Raw genomic sequence first — 19,556 nt, forward strand, 5'->3', positions numbered from 1 at the left:
AAAAAAAAAAAAATCTGTGTTTCAGAGCTGGCCCTAACAGTCAATAGACAGTTAAAAAGTACTGTGAAAGATATTTCTGAATTTAATCAGGGAGCAGAAAGAATGTTTCTTTACATACTTAAATGCTAAGGCAACTTTTTTTAATATGTTTATTAACGTTAAGGAATCAGACCAAGCACGTTTGGAGATAAGGAGTATTTTTATGGAAGTGAAAGATGTTTGTTCATGATGACTGAGGCAGCACCATGACATTACAGAACCATATATGACCATTCAGGGTGGTCACTTCAAAAATATTTTTAAATCCTCACTACTCATGGAAAGAAATCCTGTTGATTAGAATTTACTGAGATACAATCACAAAACTACAGCATTTATTTTGTGCCAGTTACCCTTCAGCCTCTAGAATTTCTCAAGATTTATAGCCAAAAACTGAAGCATCCGGGATCACTACTAGTTTTGGCAAGTGACAATAACTATCTATACAATTGCAAAACACATCAATAATATAAGAAAATAATTTGGAAACATGCAGGAAAATAATGTACCTGGATCAATGAGAACTTCTTGTGCCCCTAAAAGGAGGAACAAAAATGATTTTTTTCAGCCTTAAATAGAGCCAGCAAAGTAAGTTCTTATAATGCTTTATAACATCAGGCTTGAACAAAATCATCAGATTCATCAGGGTTATCACTGCTGATGTGAAGGACTACCAGTTATAATTTAAGTAGTCCCTGTATGTTAAATCTCATTTTGTTAATAAATAAATAAATGTAAAAGTATATAAAGTTGCAATGAGTTCTAAGACACACTAAGAAGAATTTCAGAATTTTCAGTGTATAATTTAAAGCCACATCTTTTTCTCTTTATCTTTTTGTTTTGGTCAGCAAGTTTCCATTACAGTCCACTTAGTATTAATGCCACAACCTACAGTACTTACATCTTCTTCATTTAATCTGCACAATACTCTAGAATAAAATTTCCAAGTAATTTTATCCCTTTTAACTGTCATTAATTTCTCTCCATCTAATTTTCTGAATAATTGAGTCACATCAAGGCAATAAGCCAGACTGTCCATGTAAGAGCTGCCAAGAGTCCTGCAGAGCTGGATTACCAGCATGGAACACCTTGTTGCCCTAAACTTTGGTTAAACATGGCAATAAAATTGTTCATCTCAAGGATTAAGCAGTCAAAACCAATTATTTTATCAGCAAGACAGACCCTCCCTTCAGTTGATTTGCTCAGATTCCAGACAAGTGAAGCAGAGGTTTAGATCTAGACTCAAATATACACCAATACTTCACTCAGGTGTCATAATTCTGCCTGGGGAAAGAGGAAAGTCAGGCAATAAAATCAGATCTTAGAACTCCCAACAAATAAAATCCAGTGGAGAAATCCAGAACAGCCAGTGACCTAAGCATAAAGCAATCCAGACTCATCTTGTTTGACATACAAATCCCACAACTGACAGACCACATCCAGACTTCCTGGCCAGGAGGAACTGAGCAACTCAGAATCTTCCTTTACACTGAAGGCTGCAGAGACACATCCAGGAATTCCAGGGGACACAGCCCAAACCTGTCCCCATACAAACAAAATGATTTAGATTTGACCTGAGAAGTCAAAGCACCCTTTTCACAGAATAGTTTGGGAAGGGACCTTAAAGACCATCAAGTTCCAAGCCCCTGTCCAAGGGCAGGGGCACCTTCACTAGAGCAGATGGCTCAAAAACCCCACCCAACCTGACCCTGAGCATTCCAGGGATGGGCAGCCACAGCACAGAGCAGAAACTCATTTCTGTTTTGGAGCTTTCTTTCCAAAGTTTTTTCTACATAAAGCAGACACCCCATCTGCTGAGCAGCCAGGTCCTAAAAATGCCCAAGAATGGAAATCACAAGGGATTCCAGAGGAAAATATTTCTATTGGCTGGATCTGGGCAGGAAACTTCATTCTGTGAAAGCGGAAGTACAGGCACAAGAGGTGCAATTCCAGGTACAAGAAAAAGCACTAAAGGTAATTCTCACTTCTACATGTCTCAAAATCAGGCAAAAATTTTAGTTCCAAGTGTAGCATTTCTTGATTTGTGCAAAATTTGGAAACTCCTTTTGTTTTTTTCTGGCTTTATCCCACAGAAAGATTCAGTGGAATTTGTTCCCCAGATTGAGCACTGTCCTCACAAAATCAATTACAGTGAAAGAGACTATAACCAAAGGTGCAGTTTGAAAGGCTTTCAAATGAAAGGCACTGCAGAGTCAGGAATAGGTAATAAAAAGAAACTTTCAGAAAACTTTGTAGGAAAATGACATCACAGCAACAGCTGTTTGGCCAGAGGGAGCTCAGCAGTTCACACCAAACACAAAGATCATAACTAGACTTAGGGAACAGTATCTAATGGGCCACTAAGTAATATTTGGATGACAAAAAAAACCTGTAATAAGTTTTTCTTCACAGAAAAGTCCTTGTAAAATCTTATATGAAACTAAAACATGTTTAAAATACAGCTACACTAACAAGTTTGCAAACTGGACTTTGACATACAAGACAACTTAAATAAAGATCAGCAATAATACACCCAAAATAAATTCAATTATTCTGGTAGCTGTGACTTGTTACCTTCTTTAGCAACCAGGAGTACCCATGACAAACAAACAGATTGCAACATCTCCTGATAAATAGTCATTGAAAAGTAGATAAAGGTCACTAACCAGGTGAAATTGTAACAGCCAATGTGAAATGCATTCATAGGTCATGGGACCAAATGCACAGATTTTAATGACTAGGTATTGTATAAAAATTAGTATTCTGTCCTGAAATAGGGTAATTTTACTATCACAATTATCTGATTTCAATACATACAGTTCATAATAAAGGTATTACAAAGCAAGTGTTTACTAGATTGTGACTTATGAAAGATTAAAGATAGGTGATTGCTTCTTTTAGATGAAGGAATTAATTCTGACCACATTGCACACAAGAGAACTTAACACCACCCTTAAACCCAGCTATATTTCAGTCCTGAGTGAATGCATACACAGCAGCAGCTGTGCTGGGTTAGCCCAAAGGCCTGTGTAACTCACATTAATCAATGTATTTCCATTCTCCTACCCCAGCCCAGCCTCTCCTGAAAGCCACAGAACCTTTAGGAGCTGTAACACCACGTGACAAGTGTCAGGTTATGTGACAGACTCATCTGCTCAACCACAGACGAGTGGAGAGGCTCAGTGACTATCAGCTGAACCCAAACAACCAAATCAGAGCCAAGAGAGCTGTGGGGGGGTGAAGCCCAGCTCAGTTACCCCAGCAGCTCTCTGGATCCCCTTACAGACACTCTCGGGGGTCACTCCTACAGGGATATGGGGCTCACTGCAGGGAAAGAACCTCCTGGCATTGTCCAGGATTCCTTCTGGGGTGTAGGGGATGAGCCAAAGACAAGAAGGAGGGACTGAGGCAGTTTAGGGAACAAGCATGGAAAAGCAGAGGGGAGGGCATGTGTGTGTGCTGGCCTAAGCACCAACAACTGGAATGGGCTCTGGCTCTCAGCCTTGTGGGTCGAGGTGCCAGCAAGTGGTGCAGTGCAATGCCAGCTCCTGGATAGACTGAGGCTGTGTGTGTTCCCTGTGTGTTCCTCCAGGCGTGCTGGGAATTCCTGCTCAGCCTCCTGTCTGCCTGGACCTGGGGCCATGGAGCTGCAGCAGCCTTGCCTCTCTCACACACACCACCAGATCTGGTACCTCTGGATGGCAAGGAGTTCCATGTCACACCTGTAGGCTGGATAAAGAGTAACTCCTCTCTCTGCTTCTCCCTCTGCTAAGCTCTGTTTGATGTCCTCCAGTTCTCTTGAAACAAGCACTGAACCTGTGATCCCTACCCATCTCTTTCCACAATGTTCACTGTATTACAGATTGCTCTCATATTTCTCCTCAGCCATCTTTTTTGCAGTCCAAGAGTTTAGAAAAAGTATACTAAATCTTAAAAATTACGTTGGTTTATTGACATTCCATTTTAAAAAAATCTTTTTGTTACTCATTGACTTTAGAATAGCAAACAAACTCTGAATAAAATGTACCCAACTTAATTCTTTTTAATACATGCAGCCCTGCCAGATCCTATTTTATGAAAACTGTCTGCATCTCCTCCAGCAAAATTCAAACACAGACAATAACAATCAGGTGAAGAAATCAAAAGCTTTGCAATTCTGTGCAAAGAACATTTGTTAACATTAACACCAAAACATACAAATAACTGCAAAAATCTAAAAAAAAAAAAAAAAAAAAGAAAAAAACCTAAATTCTTCCCCAAGCCTCCCTGCTCTGATTAATGCTGTCATCTGTATAATTTTACAGAGTTAGGATGTAGGGAGAAGTTTTCAGATATTTAGTGGTGGCAAACAGAATAAAAGAGAAATGCCATCCTTACCTGGCCTGTGCCTGTTGCCTGCCTCAGCAGAAAGAGAACCTCCTTGAGCCCTGCGAGACCCAACTTTACCCCCAGTGCCACCTGGGTAGTGATAGATGACAGAGGCTGAGCACAGCCCCTCAAGGGCAGCTGCAGAGAAAAGGAAAAAAACCCAACAGGTTAGTAGAGACATTTGCAGGAAGTGAAGTATCCTGTGGTAAAGTCCATTTATACAAACAAAATGTGCCTGAAATGAGATGCCTAATGACAAAGCCCATGGAAAATTCTGAGATATTCAATGTGCTTTTCACCTCTGTGCTCACCCTCAGAGCCCCCACTGTCCCAACCCACTGAAAGAATCTGCAGGAGTAAGAACTTGTCACAGTAGAGGAAGCTCACATGAAAAGCACTTAATCCAACTGGATGCAATTCCACAAAACCAGGTAAGAAGCCAAGAGAGCTGACCAAGGTAAAAACCACTCTCTGGACACCTCCAACAGGTTCATGCTCATTGAGGGAGGTTTCTAGTGGCTGGGAAAATGGAAATGTCATCTTCTTTGAGAAGGAAGTACCAGCACGCATGGATCAACATCAGCTCCCTGGATAGGCTCCAAGAAATCCTGCTGGAAGCACATCAAGTGAAAGAAGGTGGCTGTGAACAGCTCACATCGATTTATTGAGGAGAAAACAGCCTTTGGCAACCTCACTGCCCCCTCTGAGGAGATGCTAAGCTCAGTGGACAAAGGAACAGCAGTGGATGTTGTGTATTTTGGCTTTCAAAACATCTTTGGACATGGTCTCCACAGAATGCTTGCAGCCAAATCAGGAAGATTGGGATAGCTGGACTATAAAGCAGGTGGAAAATCAACTGGACAGCCAGACTCAAAGGCTTGTGATCAGCCAAATGGCTGCCTGTGACCAGTGGGGTCCTCAGGGGGACAAGGCCTTCATTAACTGCAGGGATGATTGCATAGAGCACACCCAGAAACTTCCTGGGTGACACCAAACTGGAGGGCAGGCCTTAATGCAGAGAGAACTTGCCAGGCTGGAGACAGAGGCTGGCAGGAGCCTCATCCCAAAGCAAGGCTGGTGGGAGGCCATCAGAAGGGCTGGAGGACTGGAGCTCCTGGCATATGAAAGCAGAGAGAACTGAGTTTGCTCAGCCTTACAGAGCAAGAGGCTGAAGGCTAGTGCTCCTGCTGCCTTTAAAACACCCAGTAGGGAAGAGATGGAGGCAGGAGCTTCTCAGAGATGCCAGAGTGACCAGATAAGAGTCAACAGAAGTGGACACAAGAAATTCTGCTTTAAGCTAAGACAAATTTATGTTTTGTTGCTGAGTTTTTTCAAATTATAACCAACAAAATGTTAGAACAAGTTGCTCAAAGACTATTTAACTTCCATCATTAAATATGCCTGAATTCAACTGGACAGGTCCCTGAACAACCTGATATAACTGGCCATGATAAAAGCAGGAGATCAGACTTACAGACTTATCAAACTATTTGGATTGGAAGGTCTCTAGGTAGAATTTGAGGAATCCTGAGCCATTTAAGTTTTTGGAATTGCAGAAGGAAAGAAGTGGGAGGTCAAAAGGTGTTAAGGTTTTCATTGCATGTAATCTACAGGGCCACTAGGAAGATAAGGAAAGCTAAAAGCAGAACTGGAGACAGTGATTGTCCTGAAAGGTATGAAACTGAGAAGCAGAAATTGTGCTCAAAGATCATTTGTATGGCCAATAAATAACAAAAAGCAGGCATGGGGAAAAAAGGAAAGAATGGAGGAAAGGCAGGGAGAAAAAAGCAAATCCTAAACCTAATATGAAAGGAAGATATGCCAGTGGAAGTTTAACACTTGCAGCTTTAAGAGATGTAAAGGCAAAAATCTCTTCCTAACAGTCCACAGTGGACACCCATAGGAAATATTTTTAAAACACCTATACAACCCAGTGAATAAAAATCAAATACTTTCCAAGGAATCATGAAAAAATCAGACACAATTTTTTTTAAGTACTACAGTCACACAATTTATCCTGTTTAACATTCCTAAATACATTCCTTTCTCATGTGTTATGACTACGTCATGACCATGACCATTCTCATATCTTATTGAAGTTTTGCTTAAACTTCATTCTTCTTCATGAAAAATGCGTATTTTATGATTGGCTTTTCACAAATATTAAAATGAATACTATATGTGTTATGTTAGAAAGCTATGCTGCATTAATTTTCTTAAGTAGTGTGTTAAATATAGTTTTAGGTTGTAACATAATGTTAAAATAGAAACTATGCTATGTAGGATACTTTTTTTCTAAAGAAAGGACTGGCACCAGACAGCAGCCACAGGACACCTAAATCTTTCAGAGAAAAGAGAATTTATTGCCCCATTAGCAGAAGAAACTAACTTCTTCCTGCCTTGCTCAGCCATGACGATGCTGTCAGGATTCAGAGGAAGAAGCGGACCCTGACCAGACAGAATCCTGTGTTTGAATGGCATTTATGCATCATGTATGAGGTGTGTGAATATGCAACAGGCTGTTGTTTTTAAGGGTTAATCCTCTGTTAACGGGTGTCCTTTTTCAGGCTTATGTTGCCCAGAAAAGGTACCGAGAAGTCTGTAACTCTTTGTTTCTATTGTCTCCTATCGTACTAATCCAAATTGTCCAAATTATTATTACTCTAATTATATTATTATTTTTATAACCATTTTATTACTATTAAACTTTTAAAATCTTAAAAACGAGTGATTGGCGTTTTCCACATAACTCACACCTGATATCCAGATTTTGGTGACTAAAATCATTACTACTTTTCACAACACCTAAGGAAATTATCAAGGATAATTTGATTTACTTGAGATTCCAACTGCCACCACCCAAGTCCTACCTCCAAGCCAGAGGAAGTCGTTGACAGAGCGCAGCAGCTCCACTGCCATGTGGTAGTGCACCAGGGAATCCTGCAGCATGCCAGCCTGCAGGCACAGATCTCCCACGTGCTTCCGCATGCGGCCCTGGCAGCGCTTCTTGTAGTGTCTGCAAAAGAGAGGTGCACTTCAGGTACTGCCAGGGAATGCTGCTCTGGGCTAACAAACACCTCGAGGCAGTTTTCTTCCCTCCTTCATGGCAGATCAACATTGATTTACTCTCTGACTCTAAGCAAATATGAATGCTAACTAATGTAATGTGCAAAAGGACCAACAATTTGAGGATATATTAGAAAAAAGTAATGTATCGCGTTTTGACTACACAGCTAGAGTCACGTGCCCTGAAAAACTCCAAAGCAAGGTTCCTGCAGACTACAGTGAGTATTTGGCTGCCTTGCCATAGCTGATATGCCACTTTTTTGCTTTTCCAGTACATCCAAAAGCTCACTGTTAAGCCAGGGTGGTCTCTTGTTCTGCCTTTTTCCTGTCCCTCAGCAGGGGATGGATTGTTCCTGTGCTTCCACGGAGGAAGCTGTTCTAGAATAAATCCTACAACTCCATGGATGCTCCCATGGAATCCCTCACCTTTTGGCTCTGAGCATATTAAAGGTGACCTTTCCAAAATCCTGCTCTGGGCCTGTCTCCTCTGCTGAGACCCTCTCCACATACAGCCCAAAGGTACTGGGGGCCCAGAGCCCCCTCAGACCCCCCCAGACCTCACAAACCTCCCCCTGCTCCCAGACCCTTCTTTTAAAGGGATGATGAGTGAAAAAGCACCATCACTTCAGGTAACAGCTGACAGGGTTTCTCCTCCTACTCTTTTTTTACATGTTAAAATAAATGGTGATGTTCTTCCCAAATGAACAGACAAAATGACAAAACCTATTGAAAATATTCAACAGACACCTTGGTACAGCTGAAAAGGCAACTTGGGCATAAATCTGTGTGACAAAGGCACTAATCCTTCCATTTTGTTTGTTTTTTTAGCACATTTCAGCTAAAGAAAAGTTTAAAAAGTAACAGATGCAAAGCAAGACACACTGGACTTAAAGAACTCCTCATTGCTGAAGTGATAGTTCAGAACAACTCTGTTCTCCCAAATCCATGAAAAATACTCCTGTTCTCCCTCCTGAAAAACTATTCCCTAGCAAGAATGTCCTTGCACTATAATTATAAAATTGTTTTATGAGGAAGAAATTTAAATGTCAATTGAGATATTTTATTAATTTATCTATGTTATTTTCAATACTATATCTTGTTGTTCTAACAGTGCCTTCCAAGTACATTCAGAGAGGTATGAAAGTTTACTTTACAAACATCACACCAAGGAAAAACAGACTCTTATTTCTTTGGATAGTTTAAACTAAAATAAAAGTCTATCAAAAAAGAAAATTTAATTAGAAGAATTGCTGCAGATGTCATTCTTTATTGTATACATGAAATCCAAAGAATCTGATAAAAATACAAAGAACCAACTTGGATTGATATAGTTGTAAACTTTGAGCTTTTAGGAGATTTAATTAATTTAATTTAAATTAAGTTGAGCAGGTTGTCCAGAGAAGCTGTGGATGCTCCATCCCTGAAAGTGTTCCAGGCCAGGTTGGATGGGGCTTGGAGCAACCTGGTCTAGTGGAAGGTGTCCCTGCCCATGGCAGAGGAGCTGGAAGGAGAGGATCTTTAAGGTTTGTTCCAGCCCAAACCAGCCTTTGATTTTTTAAAAAGTTACTGAGACTATTTGAACTTAGCAACTTTAAACAAAAAAGAAACCCAAAACAATCCCTAAGGTTACACCCCCACTCCAGATGCTGAGCTCTTATTCCCTGGAGTGAGACCAGAATATAAAAGGAATGCCAATGTTATGGAATGAAACCAGTTTGGGGCAGTGGGTTTTTTTTTTCAAGTGAGGAACTTCCCAGAGGACCCCAGGGATGAACTGAAATGTCACTGAAACAATCTCCATAAGGCATCTGAACCAACTGTCCTCATGAAATCTGTAACATAGAAATGACAAAAGGAGAAGAGGCACAGAACATACGAAATGTAAGGGTAGGAATAAGGACATTCATTTATTTCCTTTAGATTTGAAGGCAGAAAGGCCAGGAGGAATGGCAAGAATCCAAACAATTCCATGTCACTGGTTTATTTGCCTTCTAGGCTATCAGTTTGGCTTGGGTAGTTTACACCACAGAGAAGCATCTTTTCAGCCACCAAATAATGTCTCATTCCTAGCAGTTGGTTTGGAAAAAGGAGATGAAGAGAAAGTAACTGATTTATTTGGACAGGGGACAGAAATTGAAAAAGAAAAAATATCTAGAAGTACAGACAATAGCCTTATAAAAACTGAAGAGAGAAGCTATCAGAACCAGTGTTATTGTCTACAAAAAAAAAATAATAATAAAAGGAGACAAGCAATAGGTCTCCTATTGCTTCTCTCCATCTAAAAAGCTACAAATCATTCCTATATAAATGTTTGCGCTTTTCTGATCTACCACACCATATTCACAATTGATGTGAAGGTGTTGATATGTTGATATTAAATGAAGCTCAATACAACTGTTGTTCTTCATCTTTCAGATGAGTCAGGAAGTGAAATATTTGTCTTTTATTTTTCAACAAGCATGTATTTTATAGATCTTTTAGGAACAAAAATGTAAGAGAATTCAAAGTGAAAGCTAAAGCTGCTCTGTATGAACTATGGAAGGGCACCAAATCTTACCAAGATTTCAGTCTAAGCTTTGAGTTATAGAAAAATAACTCCATCAAAAAGTTCATTCACAATCTGGAATCAGCATTGTACAGGAGAGTTTAAATTAATTATAAATCAGATTTTCCTACTCTCTGCACTCCAGAATGAAAATAACATTGTAAATTTTAAATTGCTTTAACTTTTTTTTTGTTTTTTACATAAGTAGTGGAATTGGAGAATGACTGTTTCCTTACCCAGCAATAATTCCTCTCAAAGATGCCACTGCTTCCAATTCCTCCGTCTCTATGCTTTCAAGCAATCTTTATGTTTATGAACAAATTAAAGTTCTTATTCTCTCAAAACTGTACTTTATAAGCTTTCATCCAGATTTTCCAGCTAGCACATGATTAAGTTCATAAATATGAGTCATACAGCAAAGGAAAAGAGATGATGCCTGACTCCTAAATCAGGACCTGATACCAGAATAGTTTCAATCACACAGCCTCACCACCAACTCTTCCTAACCTAATTCTGCTGCTGATTTATGCCCAGTCAATATATCTGAAGTTTGAAGGCATTTATTCACCCAGACATCAATAAATATTGCTCATAAAACCACTGTTCTTTGAGAAACTCTCCTTTATTTATAGAAAACCAGATAATTTATTCCTGGTGATGAAGAAATTTACTATTAATTATTCAAAAACTGAATTCACTCCACCTATTTTTAGGCTCTTCAAGGTATTGCCAAGACAGGATTCATTTCCTACAGTCCCTGCAAGTCATTGCCATCCTCACTAATTACACTAATTACAGAGTAAGTTTGTACAAACAAATGTATAAACTGTCTTAATTAGGCAGTCACAATTAAGTACAGTGAATTCAATTACTTCAAGTATGTCCAAAAAGACAAAAGGCAAAGACTTCATGGAAACGAAACCCACTCTCCACAGACAGCAAAACTTAATTCATTTCACCGTTGGGAAGCCTCTTTTTAAAATAATCTAATATCTACAGAATCAGGCCCTTAAAATCATGTCCAAGGGACTCATTCTTCTTTTGTGCATCCTGGGGTGCAAATTTAATGGGAAAAATGTCCTATTGCATGTATATTCATATATATATATATATGAATATATGTCTCAGCAGAAAATGATGATTGCTCATTTTAATACTGAGATAGTTTTGCTTCACAGCTTTAGCTGAAGAACTTGAAAGTGAGAAGCTTACAGATATCTTCTCTCTGAATTACTTTTTATCAAAACACTGTTTAAATATTTAATCTTTCTCCTGCTTAATCCTAATCTATTTAGGGACAGGAAGCCCACATAAATTAACAATTACTTCCTGTAGGATAAGAGGACAACCTTTCTCTAGGCCAGTTCTTGCAGCACCCTACTGCCAAGAGCAGCTCCTATTAATTTTTCCTCTAGAAGATCATTTACAACAATAAATTTCGAAGAAGCACCCAAAGTCTCCCCCTACAAACCCCCTCCTGAGTGTGATGCACTCAGAAACACCCCCAGGGAAGGCAGTGCCACCTCAGGCAGGACCACCCACGGAATGCTCCTTGGTGTCAGTCACCCAAACTCCTCTTCTGAAGGTCCTCACCACACAGAAAAATTCCACTGACTACAAAACTACTTTAAAATCCTATTTGCTAAAGTTAGTTGGGTTAATGCTCTAGAAAACACACTCTTCTATTCACAGGAATCACCACAATCATGACCAGTGACCACTGCTACCACATCAAAGTGGAGGACAATAAATCTGTTCCAGGAACTACGAAGAACTACTTGATTTCCATTTCTGCCTTCTTTGCTCTATAGGATATGTGCTTTATTCTTTCATCTCCAGCTCTTTTCTAGTATCCCAGGATAATTTAATGGAAAATTTACTGCAATAGTGTTATATTTTAAGACAGAATTTATTTTCACTCCAAACCATCCAGAAACAAGTTTGACGGAATTTCTGGATCCTCAAAATTTGGCTAAATTTACAAACAAGAAACATGCAAAATCAATTCTCAAAAGTGTATTCATGCAAAATGCTCCAACAAAAATTTCCATCAAGTTCTACTAATTCCAGTTAGCATGCAGAACTATAGATATCACCAATCATAACATTATCCAGACTTCAAGAGACACAGCTACGGCATTGGATCAACTGCCAGAACTTTTGAATTTGGAAATCAAACACAGGCAGCAACAGCTTCATGGCTTTGGAGTTTAAAAAATAAAGCAAATTCCAGAGGCCAGCAGCCACCTAAGCAGACTATGTGTGTCCTACAAAAAAACTCAGCATTGCTACCAAATATAATTGCCAAATGCGCCGAAAGGGGGCAGCTGCAGTGGTGAGGCTCCAGGCAGCAATTATTTTTGTGTGTACTGAAAAAATAAAGATAAAAAGCAACACTAAAATATGCAATGAAGGCGAAGTGAAGAGGCAGGACATGGGAAAAAGCTAACTATTTTCAAAGATACACAATCACATCCTACCTTTTTAGACCCAACAACAAACTCACAGGGCAGTATGAGAGAAGAAGGGGGGGGGAAAAAACAGAAAGGAACAAAACAGAAATTAGAAAGACAGAGAACAGAAAGAAAATTAACAGCCACATACACATACTGAGATCATCAACTTTGATAAACCAGTGCACAAATCCCAGCTATGACACTTCTATAAACAGGGCCCTACATCCTCATCCCTCCACAGCATTAAATGATGCCAGTATTAAACAAAGAAAGAACCTAAGACACAAACTGATGTAAACAACATTACAATGAGCTTATCCAAGTAGATTTACAATCATACTTAAGTATGTTTATTTTTAGCTGAAAAGAGAAATAAAATAGAAAACTTAAAACAAATGGGATTTTCAGTATTTCTGGCACATATATTTCCTAGTTTTCAGTTTGTAGGACATTTTTATCATCATGAGAACATGTGTTTCCATTGTTCTCCATCAATCTCCCAGCCTCTACAAATAACTATCAAGTGCAACTGACTTCAGAAACTTTTTCAACTATCCTAGCAGCCCTGTGACCACATAAATATTTTATTCCATTTACAGCTGAAGAAACAGAAAGAAAAAATAAATCAATTTGCCAAAATCCCCACTTGGCTGAATACTCCAGGAATTAACCCAAGGTCAGCCTCTCAATCCTACAATTTCTGTTCAACAGGACAACATTTCTTTAAAACATTTTAGGACTTAACCCACTATTTTTCATACATAAAGTTCTCTACCAGCCAAAAAAAAGTTCTTCTACACACAAAATGCAGTGAGTTTGTGTATGCTGTCATCTCAGTCAGCTCTGGGAATGTGTCTCTCCTGCTCATTATACAAGCAACTTGCAAAAGACAAAGATAATCCTTACTTTTCCCAAGAATTGCCTTATTTGAAATAATAATTAATCTTCCTAATTTATGAGCTTTGCATCTTAAAGGAAGCCAATCATTTGACTTCAATGGCAATTATCATGCAACCAAGCTAATGAAAGTCTTCTAACTGGGTGAGGGAGAAGATCAGGTTTATATTTAAAGCCCTGATCATCATATAAGTATTAACCTTAATATTTGACCATAAAATACTTGGAGAAGAGTATCTTTTAAGATACAAACTATGTTCAATAGTTTTAATTAGTCTCCAAACCATGTGATCAGAATTATGTGGCCCATGTAAATTCTTAGCATATTTCCCTCAATCTATCACCCCAACAGCTCCAGGTTACAGCTGCACCACAGATTTAATTATACCTTTGCTACACACTGCCATTTAACTTCAATTTTAGAGGATATAGGAAAATATATGGTTTTTTTTAGCCTAAGCAGGTATCCACAATTACAGCAGCAGAGACACACCCTCTGTTACAAGAACAGAGTGTGCCTTCTCTGACATTTATTTAATAGAGAACATTTGTGGTTTTAAGTAATTGGTTGCACACTGACTGGGAGGTCAGGATACATTATATACAAAAATTGCAAACAGACAGAAAGTATACGGAAAATATCAAGGGACTTTCTTTGCCTTTTACCCTTCAGAAATTTCTACCTGTTCTAGAAAAAGCTGCTTCCTTTGCCTCACTATCTGAAGATCATCATGTTTTTATTTCTTTCTGAAAAATCATTATGCTGACAGACTCAAAACCAACAAAGTAGCAAAAGTTGTTCTACCAGATGTATCCACTTCCTGCATTCAAACAACTTTGAGCCCTCCCTGATCAGAATTACACATCCAATCTTGCAAAAACAGAAACTGCTCTCTATTGAAGAAGGTCCTTCCTAGCCCTGTCTCTCCCTGGTATGAAGTGATTTCCCTTAATTAGTCAATCTGTCACTACAGAAGGGAATGTGCTAAAATAAAATCCTGTGAACTGCATCCCAAGCACCAAAAAAACTCACAAATAATAAAATGCAATGTTACTATCACTGGCTCACATCCAAAGACTTTGGCTTGAAAGTGTAAGTTAGTTTAATAAACTGAACTGAGTTGATCCTTATTCCATGGACCTGAGTTTCTGCTTTAGAACAGAGGGCAGAAATGCATCAGGCTACATGAAAGATGCCTAGAAAGGTTTCTGTGCTAGAAATATATTTTCATTCAGCTTTCTGAAGTTTTAATGTATAAATCCTAAGTTTTAAAACAATCAGAAGTACTAACTCCACAGTAAAATAGAACTGAAGAACTTTCTCACTACTGAACTGAAAAATTAGAATATTTAACACCTTTTCCTTGAGCAGTTTGGTGCAGCAAACATTTCAAGTGCATCCATTGATCCAGACTTACTGAAAACCTGTTTGGTATTCAAACCTGCCAGCAAGGGTGTGTGCAGAGCTGAGCCAGTGATTAACTCTGGATGAACCCCTGTGTCTACAGGCAGGGTCACACACCTTCCATTCTGCAAAGAACTGAAGCATCACACTGAATCTGTTTGAACTCCTCACTGCAACAGCATCAAACACCTGCTTGGAGATGTGTGGGCACACATTCTGCTGTCACTCCAGCTCCCCACCAGCTCAGAGCTTCACAAGGAGTATTTCCCACTAGTTACAACACAGCCACTGCTCAGAAATAAGTCATTCATCTAAGACACCATTTCCAAATCACAATTTTTTAGAAGACACAACTGAACAGCAGAATCCATTCTGATTTTGAGATTCTTGGCCAACAATTATCATTTTCTACCTATTTGTAACAGGAAATTTTGATTACATTCAGCCAAATTTCATTCAAGCTGAGTAATTAAAGACAAGATTCAAAACACATCTTATCCAAACGTCTCAATTTTACCACCCAGGTGCAAAAAGCAGTAACATAGTAATTCATACTGATAACTGAAGAATAGTGCAGGGACAAACAGGGACCAACAAGTCAGAGCCAGTTCAAGTGCTCACCAAAGAGGAGCAGGGCACTGGGGTACTGATGGTCCTTCAAGCCACCACAGATAATTTAACACAAGACTTCAAACTAATTACAAACCTGGAATGCTTTCTTCCTATTTCCAAGGCCAGGACCAACAATGCAGGCAGAGCTGATTAATTTGATCTAAAAGCTGCACAAACCTGCCTGGACACCTCTGAGCTTTTACACACAATAAAAACCTCTGATATGAACACCACTATTTCCACACACAGCCTGAGTTTTCATAAGGCTTCCCCAACTCTCTCTCTGCCAGGACAAAAGGTGGATGCTTCCATCCCCTGGATTTGACTGCAAACAGCAGAGTCAAACAGATTTTGCACCTGCCTGTAGCTATCAAGCCAGAATTACTTATCCCTTGCACAGGAACTATGCAACACTCAAATCTGACAGATGAATATGCAAATGAGGAGGAAGGAAAAATGGGGGAAGAAAACTCTAACATACAAAAAAAACCAAACAGGTAGCAAAACAAGACAGGGAAAAAGTGGTAATAAAAAATTACATAAAACAAAGAAGGACAGGGAAAGAGGCTGGACTTCACCATCAAAATAAACAGTCATTGTCTCATAGAATGAAAAAGTAGATAGAGATTTAAAGAGAAAAAATACAGTAAGTAGGATAGTCAAATACTACTCAACATGATATAAACAGAGTTTCATTGATGCTAACTGAATCTTTTTATTAATACTGTATATATATAAAACACTGGAAGTTTTCCAGCAAGTCTCATTACAGCAGAATCTGTCAAACCACTCCTGTGACTTCTTCCTGCTATTTGATGAGCTTCATCAATTAAATGTATGTATAAAAACAAGCTCAGAACATCAAATATGGTGAGACTACACATTAAATTCTCTTAAAACTACAGCAAGCAAACACAGAAAGATCAGGGCACAGCTCTGTTGGAACAAGGCTCACCCTGTCCTAATAGGCTTATCCTAAAGGCTGGCAAGCGCCACAGATGGGGCTTTTTAAGACTTGTGAGCTGACAAAAGTAGCTGCTTACCTACTGTCGGTGTCCAGACCTACAAAATCCTTCTTCTCAAAAGGAACACAGAGCAGGGGGATCTTGTCTCCAGACTTATCAGTGGCTCTGTCAAGACGTTTGGACTCCAGCACTATGAAGAGGGACTCGATAAAATCTTCTATTCTCTTCTCCACAGTTTCACACTCATCATAACTGGCATAAAACGCCACATCTGTGCGGGACTGCTCTGCAATCTCTCCTTGAAGCCCAAAGACAAACAACCGGGAATCATAGAGAGTAGAGCCGTACATTTCCTTCTGAAGATGGAATTTTTCAAAAGTCTGAGGCCATTCCTTTGCTGAAGAGCACTCTGTGATCGTGATCAGCCCCACGACCTTGCGGTGTGTCTGAAAATCCCCCCACTCGTTGTTCTCTGGGGGATAGTGGTGCCTGTATCGGATGTAGAGCACTCGCTGCGAGTCGCGCACGTTCACCTGGCTCACGGCTGAAATGCGCTTGTAGATCCTGAAAAAGCTCTCTTCAGGGACAATGCCAATGGGCTGAACCACGACCAGGAGGGTCTGATGATCCTCAGCACACTGCATGTAGTCAGGAACACTCATTTTGCATCAACTGCAGGCTAGTGAAAGAAAAACGCATATTATTTGTTAACCTTCAGAAGTACACGGGGTTGTTGAATCAAACCAAGGCTTTGATGCTAAACACTTCTGCAGCCTGAATTTATGTGCTACAATACCACTGTTTGTTTCATTATTTTACTAAATCTTCAACCATGCAACCTACTGACGTTGCACTGTGCACAAGGAGTACTTTTAGTCACTTGTCAAACAAAACTCTGTAAATAAGGGCTTTCCAAGTGAATCTCATTCCCTGTGCAGCCACAAGCGAGCTCATACAAGTCTCTACTGCAGCCACTAGGTAGAAATACCAGCTCGGGACAGCCTGTCAGACTCAGGCTCTTCAGTCCCATTTTCTTGGAGAAATATGCAAAATTGCGTGCAGTGAGATGCAAACAGGCACCAAATCAGGATCACCAAACTTTACACAGCTGTCAGTGTTCGCACATGGCCAAGCAGAGGAAAATCAGAACCAGAACACCTAATTTTGAGGAAAAGCAAAGTCTTGCTTTCTCAAAACACACATAGGAAAGGACCAGGCAATGTTTTCTGCCTTTACGTTCATGTATTTAGAATCCCTTTTCTCCTGAGCTCTCTAAAACCGATTACTGCACTGCAACTGAGTCTTGAATGAAGATGCACATCCCTGAATCCTTTCACGTCTAAAACCTCCTGGACCCCACAGATCCCCTCATGAATTTCAGCTCCAAAGCCCTCAACTGTAAATACCACCAAAAAGCCACAAACAAAACCCCAAACCTCCACAAAAACAAACACACGGACTAAACAAAACAAAACAACACAAACTCAGCCCAGCTTTAGATTTGACACCATTGGTTTTAGAAGCAGAACGAGTTCCGAGCCCACGGGGACACAGGTGACAGAGAAACAGATGCCTTGAGGAAACGGGCTCCTCAGAACTATGGACTGCAGCTCCCTTGTCCCACCGCACTGCCCGGGGTCTGCCCAGCAGCTCCATTCCCAGGCTGCAGCCCCATTCCCAAGGTGCAGCCCCATTCCCAGGCTGCAGCCCCATTCCCAGGCTGCAGCCCCGTTCCCAAGGCAGCAGCCCCGTTCCCAGGGCAGCAGCCACATTCCCAGGCTGCAGCCCCATTCCCAGGGCAGCAGCCCCGTTCCTAGGGCAGCAGCCCCATTCCCAGGGCAGCAGCCCCGTTCCTAGGGCAGCAGCCCCGTTCCCAGGGCAGCAGCCCCGTCCGGGCACTTCCCCCAGCAGAGGCCGCAGCGGCTGGAAGCTCCCCCCTTTGCCTGTCCCCGGGCACACGCCGTTTTGGGCCGGCCAAGTCTAGGGAAAAGGAATGAACTGCAGAAGAGCCAAGCGCGGCGGAGGCGCACACCCCCCTAAGCTCCGTCAGGGACAGCGAAAGGCGCGGGGGAGCTGCTCTGGGGGAGAGACTCCCGGGTGGCAACCGAGGAAGGGACACTGACAGCCCGGGCAGGAACAGGTCTTTGGGCAGTGACGGCGGGCGGTAATCGGGGAAGAGACACTGACAGCCCGGGCGGGAACTGCTCTAGGACGGGGAGACGCGGTTGCTGGGCGGTAACCGGGGAAGGGGCACTCACAGCCGGGACGGGGGAACGCGGCTGCAGGGCGGTAAGCGGGGAAGCGGCACTCACAGCCCGGACGGGGGAACGCGGCTGCCGGGCGGTAAGCGGGGAAGCGGCACTCACAGCCGGGACAGGAACCGCTCTAGGACAGGGGGACGCGGCTGCCGGGCGCTAGGCGGGGAAGCGGCACTCACAGCCGGGACAGGAGCCGCCCCGCTGCCGCCGGAACTGACGGCAATGGCCGCTCCGCCCCGCATGCGCGGCCGGCCATGGCGGGAGAGTCGTGAGGGGAGCGAGGCGATTTTCCGCCGTTGTCCGCGGTGCTGCTCCCGGGGCTTCCACGGGGACTGGAAGCCTCTGCCTGGGAACATGAGGCGTTGCTCCAAGAGGAACGCAAAATAGGAGTGGACGAATGACTGATTCACCTGGTGAATTTTAGCCGACAGTATGAAAACCTAAAGGGCTCTAGCTAGCCCTTAGAACGAAGTGAGCCTCCCTGGCATTCCCAAATCCCGAAATTGGTCTGGTGTCATAGAATCATCCAGTGCAACTGTCAACCCAGCACTGCCACTGTAACCCCTAAACCACATTGCCAGACTCAGATGCCTCTGAAACCCTCCCAAGAATGGTGATTCCACCACCGCCCTGGGCAGTGTATTCCAATGCCGGACCACCCGAATAGTAAAAAAACCTTTTTTTTCGAATATCTAATCTGCATCTCCCCTCTCTCATCTTAAATCCATTTTCTCTGATCCTCACACCGTTGGCACAGCAAAAGAGGCTGGCCCCAGCTCACTACAAGCTCCTTTGAGGGTAGTTGTAGAGAGCAATGAGGTCCCCCCTGAGCCTCCTTGAGAAGAGGGAGATCTTCCTCTGAGAGGAGTTCTCAGTCATGTAGCTTAAATGGCAAAATCTTGAAAACTGGAAGTATAAAAACTCCAGAAGTATGAGCTTTGTATG

General features: G+C 41.4%; 1 protein-coding gene across 5 annotated transcripts in view; it reads right to left on the bottom strand.

Moving 5' to 3' along the window:
* Positions 1-18,829, bottom strand: part of TRAPPC9 (trafficking protein particle complex subunit 9) — a 450,102-nt gene extending 431,273 nt beyond the window's left edge. Inside the window, exons 1-5 of one of the 5 annotated variants that reach the window (XM_050970901.1) lie at positions 18,720-18,829; positions 16,432-17,032; positions 7,278-7,423; positions 4,417-4,545; positions 549-575 (exon numbers count right to left, since the gene is read on the bottom strand). In XM_050970901.1, coding sequence (XP_050826858.1) covers positions 549-575; positions 4,417-4,545; positions 7,278-7,423; positions 16,432-17,015 — 886 coding nt within the window. In that variant the 5' untranslated portion in view covers positions 17,016-17,032; positions 18,720-18,829. Of the gene's footprint in view, positions 1-548; positions 576-4,416; positions 4,546-7,277; positions 7,424-16,431; positions 17,033-18,611 lie in introns of all 5 variants that reach the window. The other 4 variants (XM_050970902.1, XM_018914195.3, XM_018914204.3 and 1 more) reach the window with 4 other exon arrangements.
* Between the last annotated feature and the right edge of the window lie 727 nt (positions 18,830-19,556).

This window comes from Serinus canaria, chromosome 2 (assembly GCF_022539315.1).
Source record: "Serinus canaria isolate serCan28SL12 chromosome 2, serCan2020, whole genome shotgun sequence".
In the NCBI taxonomy this organism is placed as follows: Eukaryota; Metazoa; Chordata; class Aves; order Passeriformes; family Fringillidae; genus Serinus; species Serinus canaria.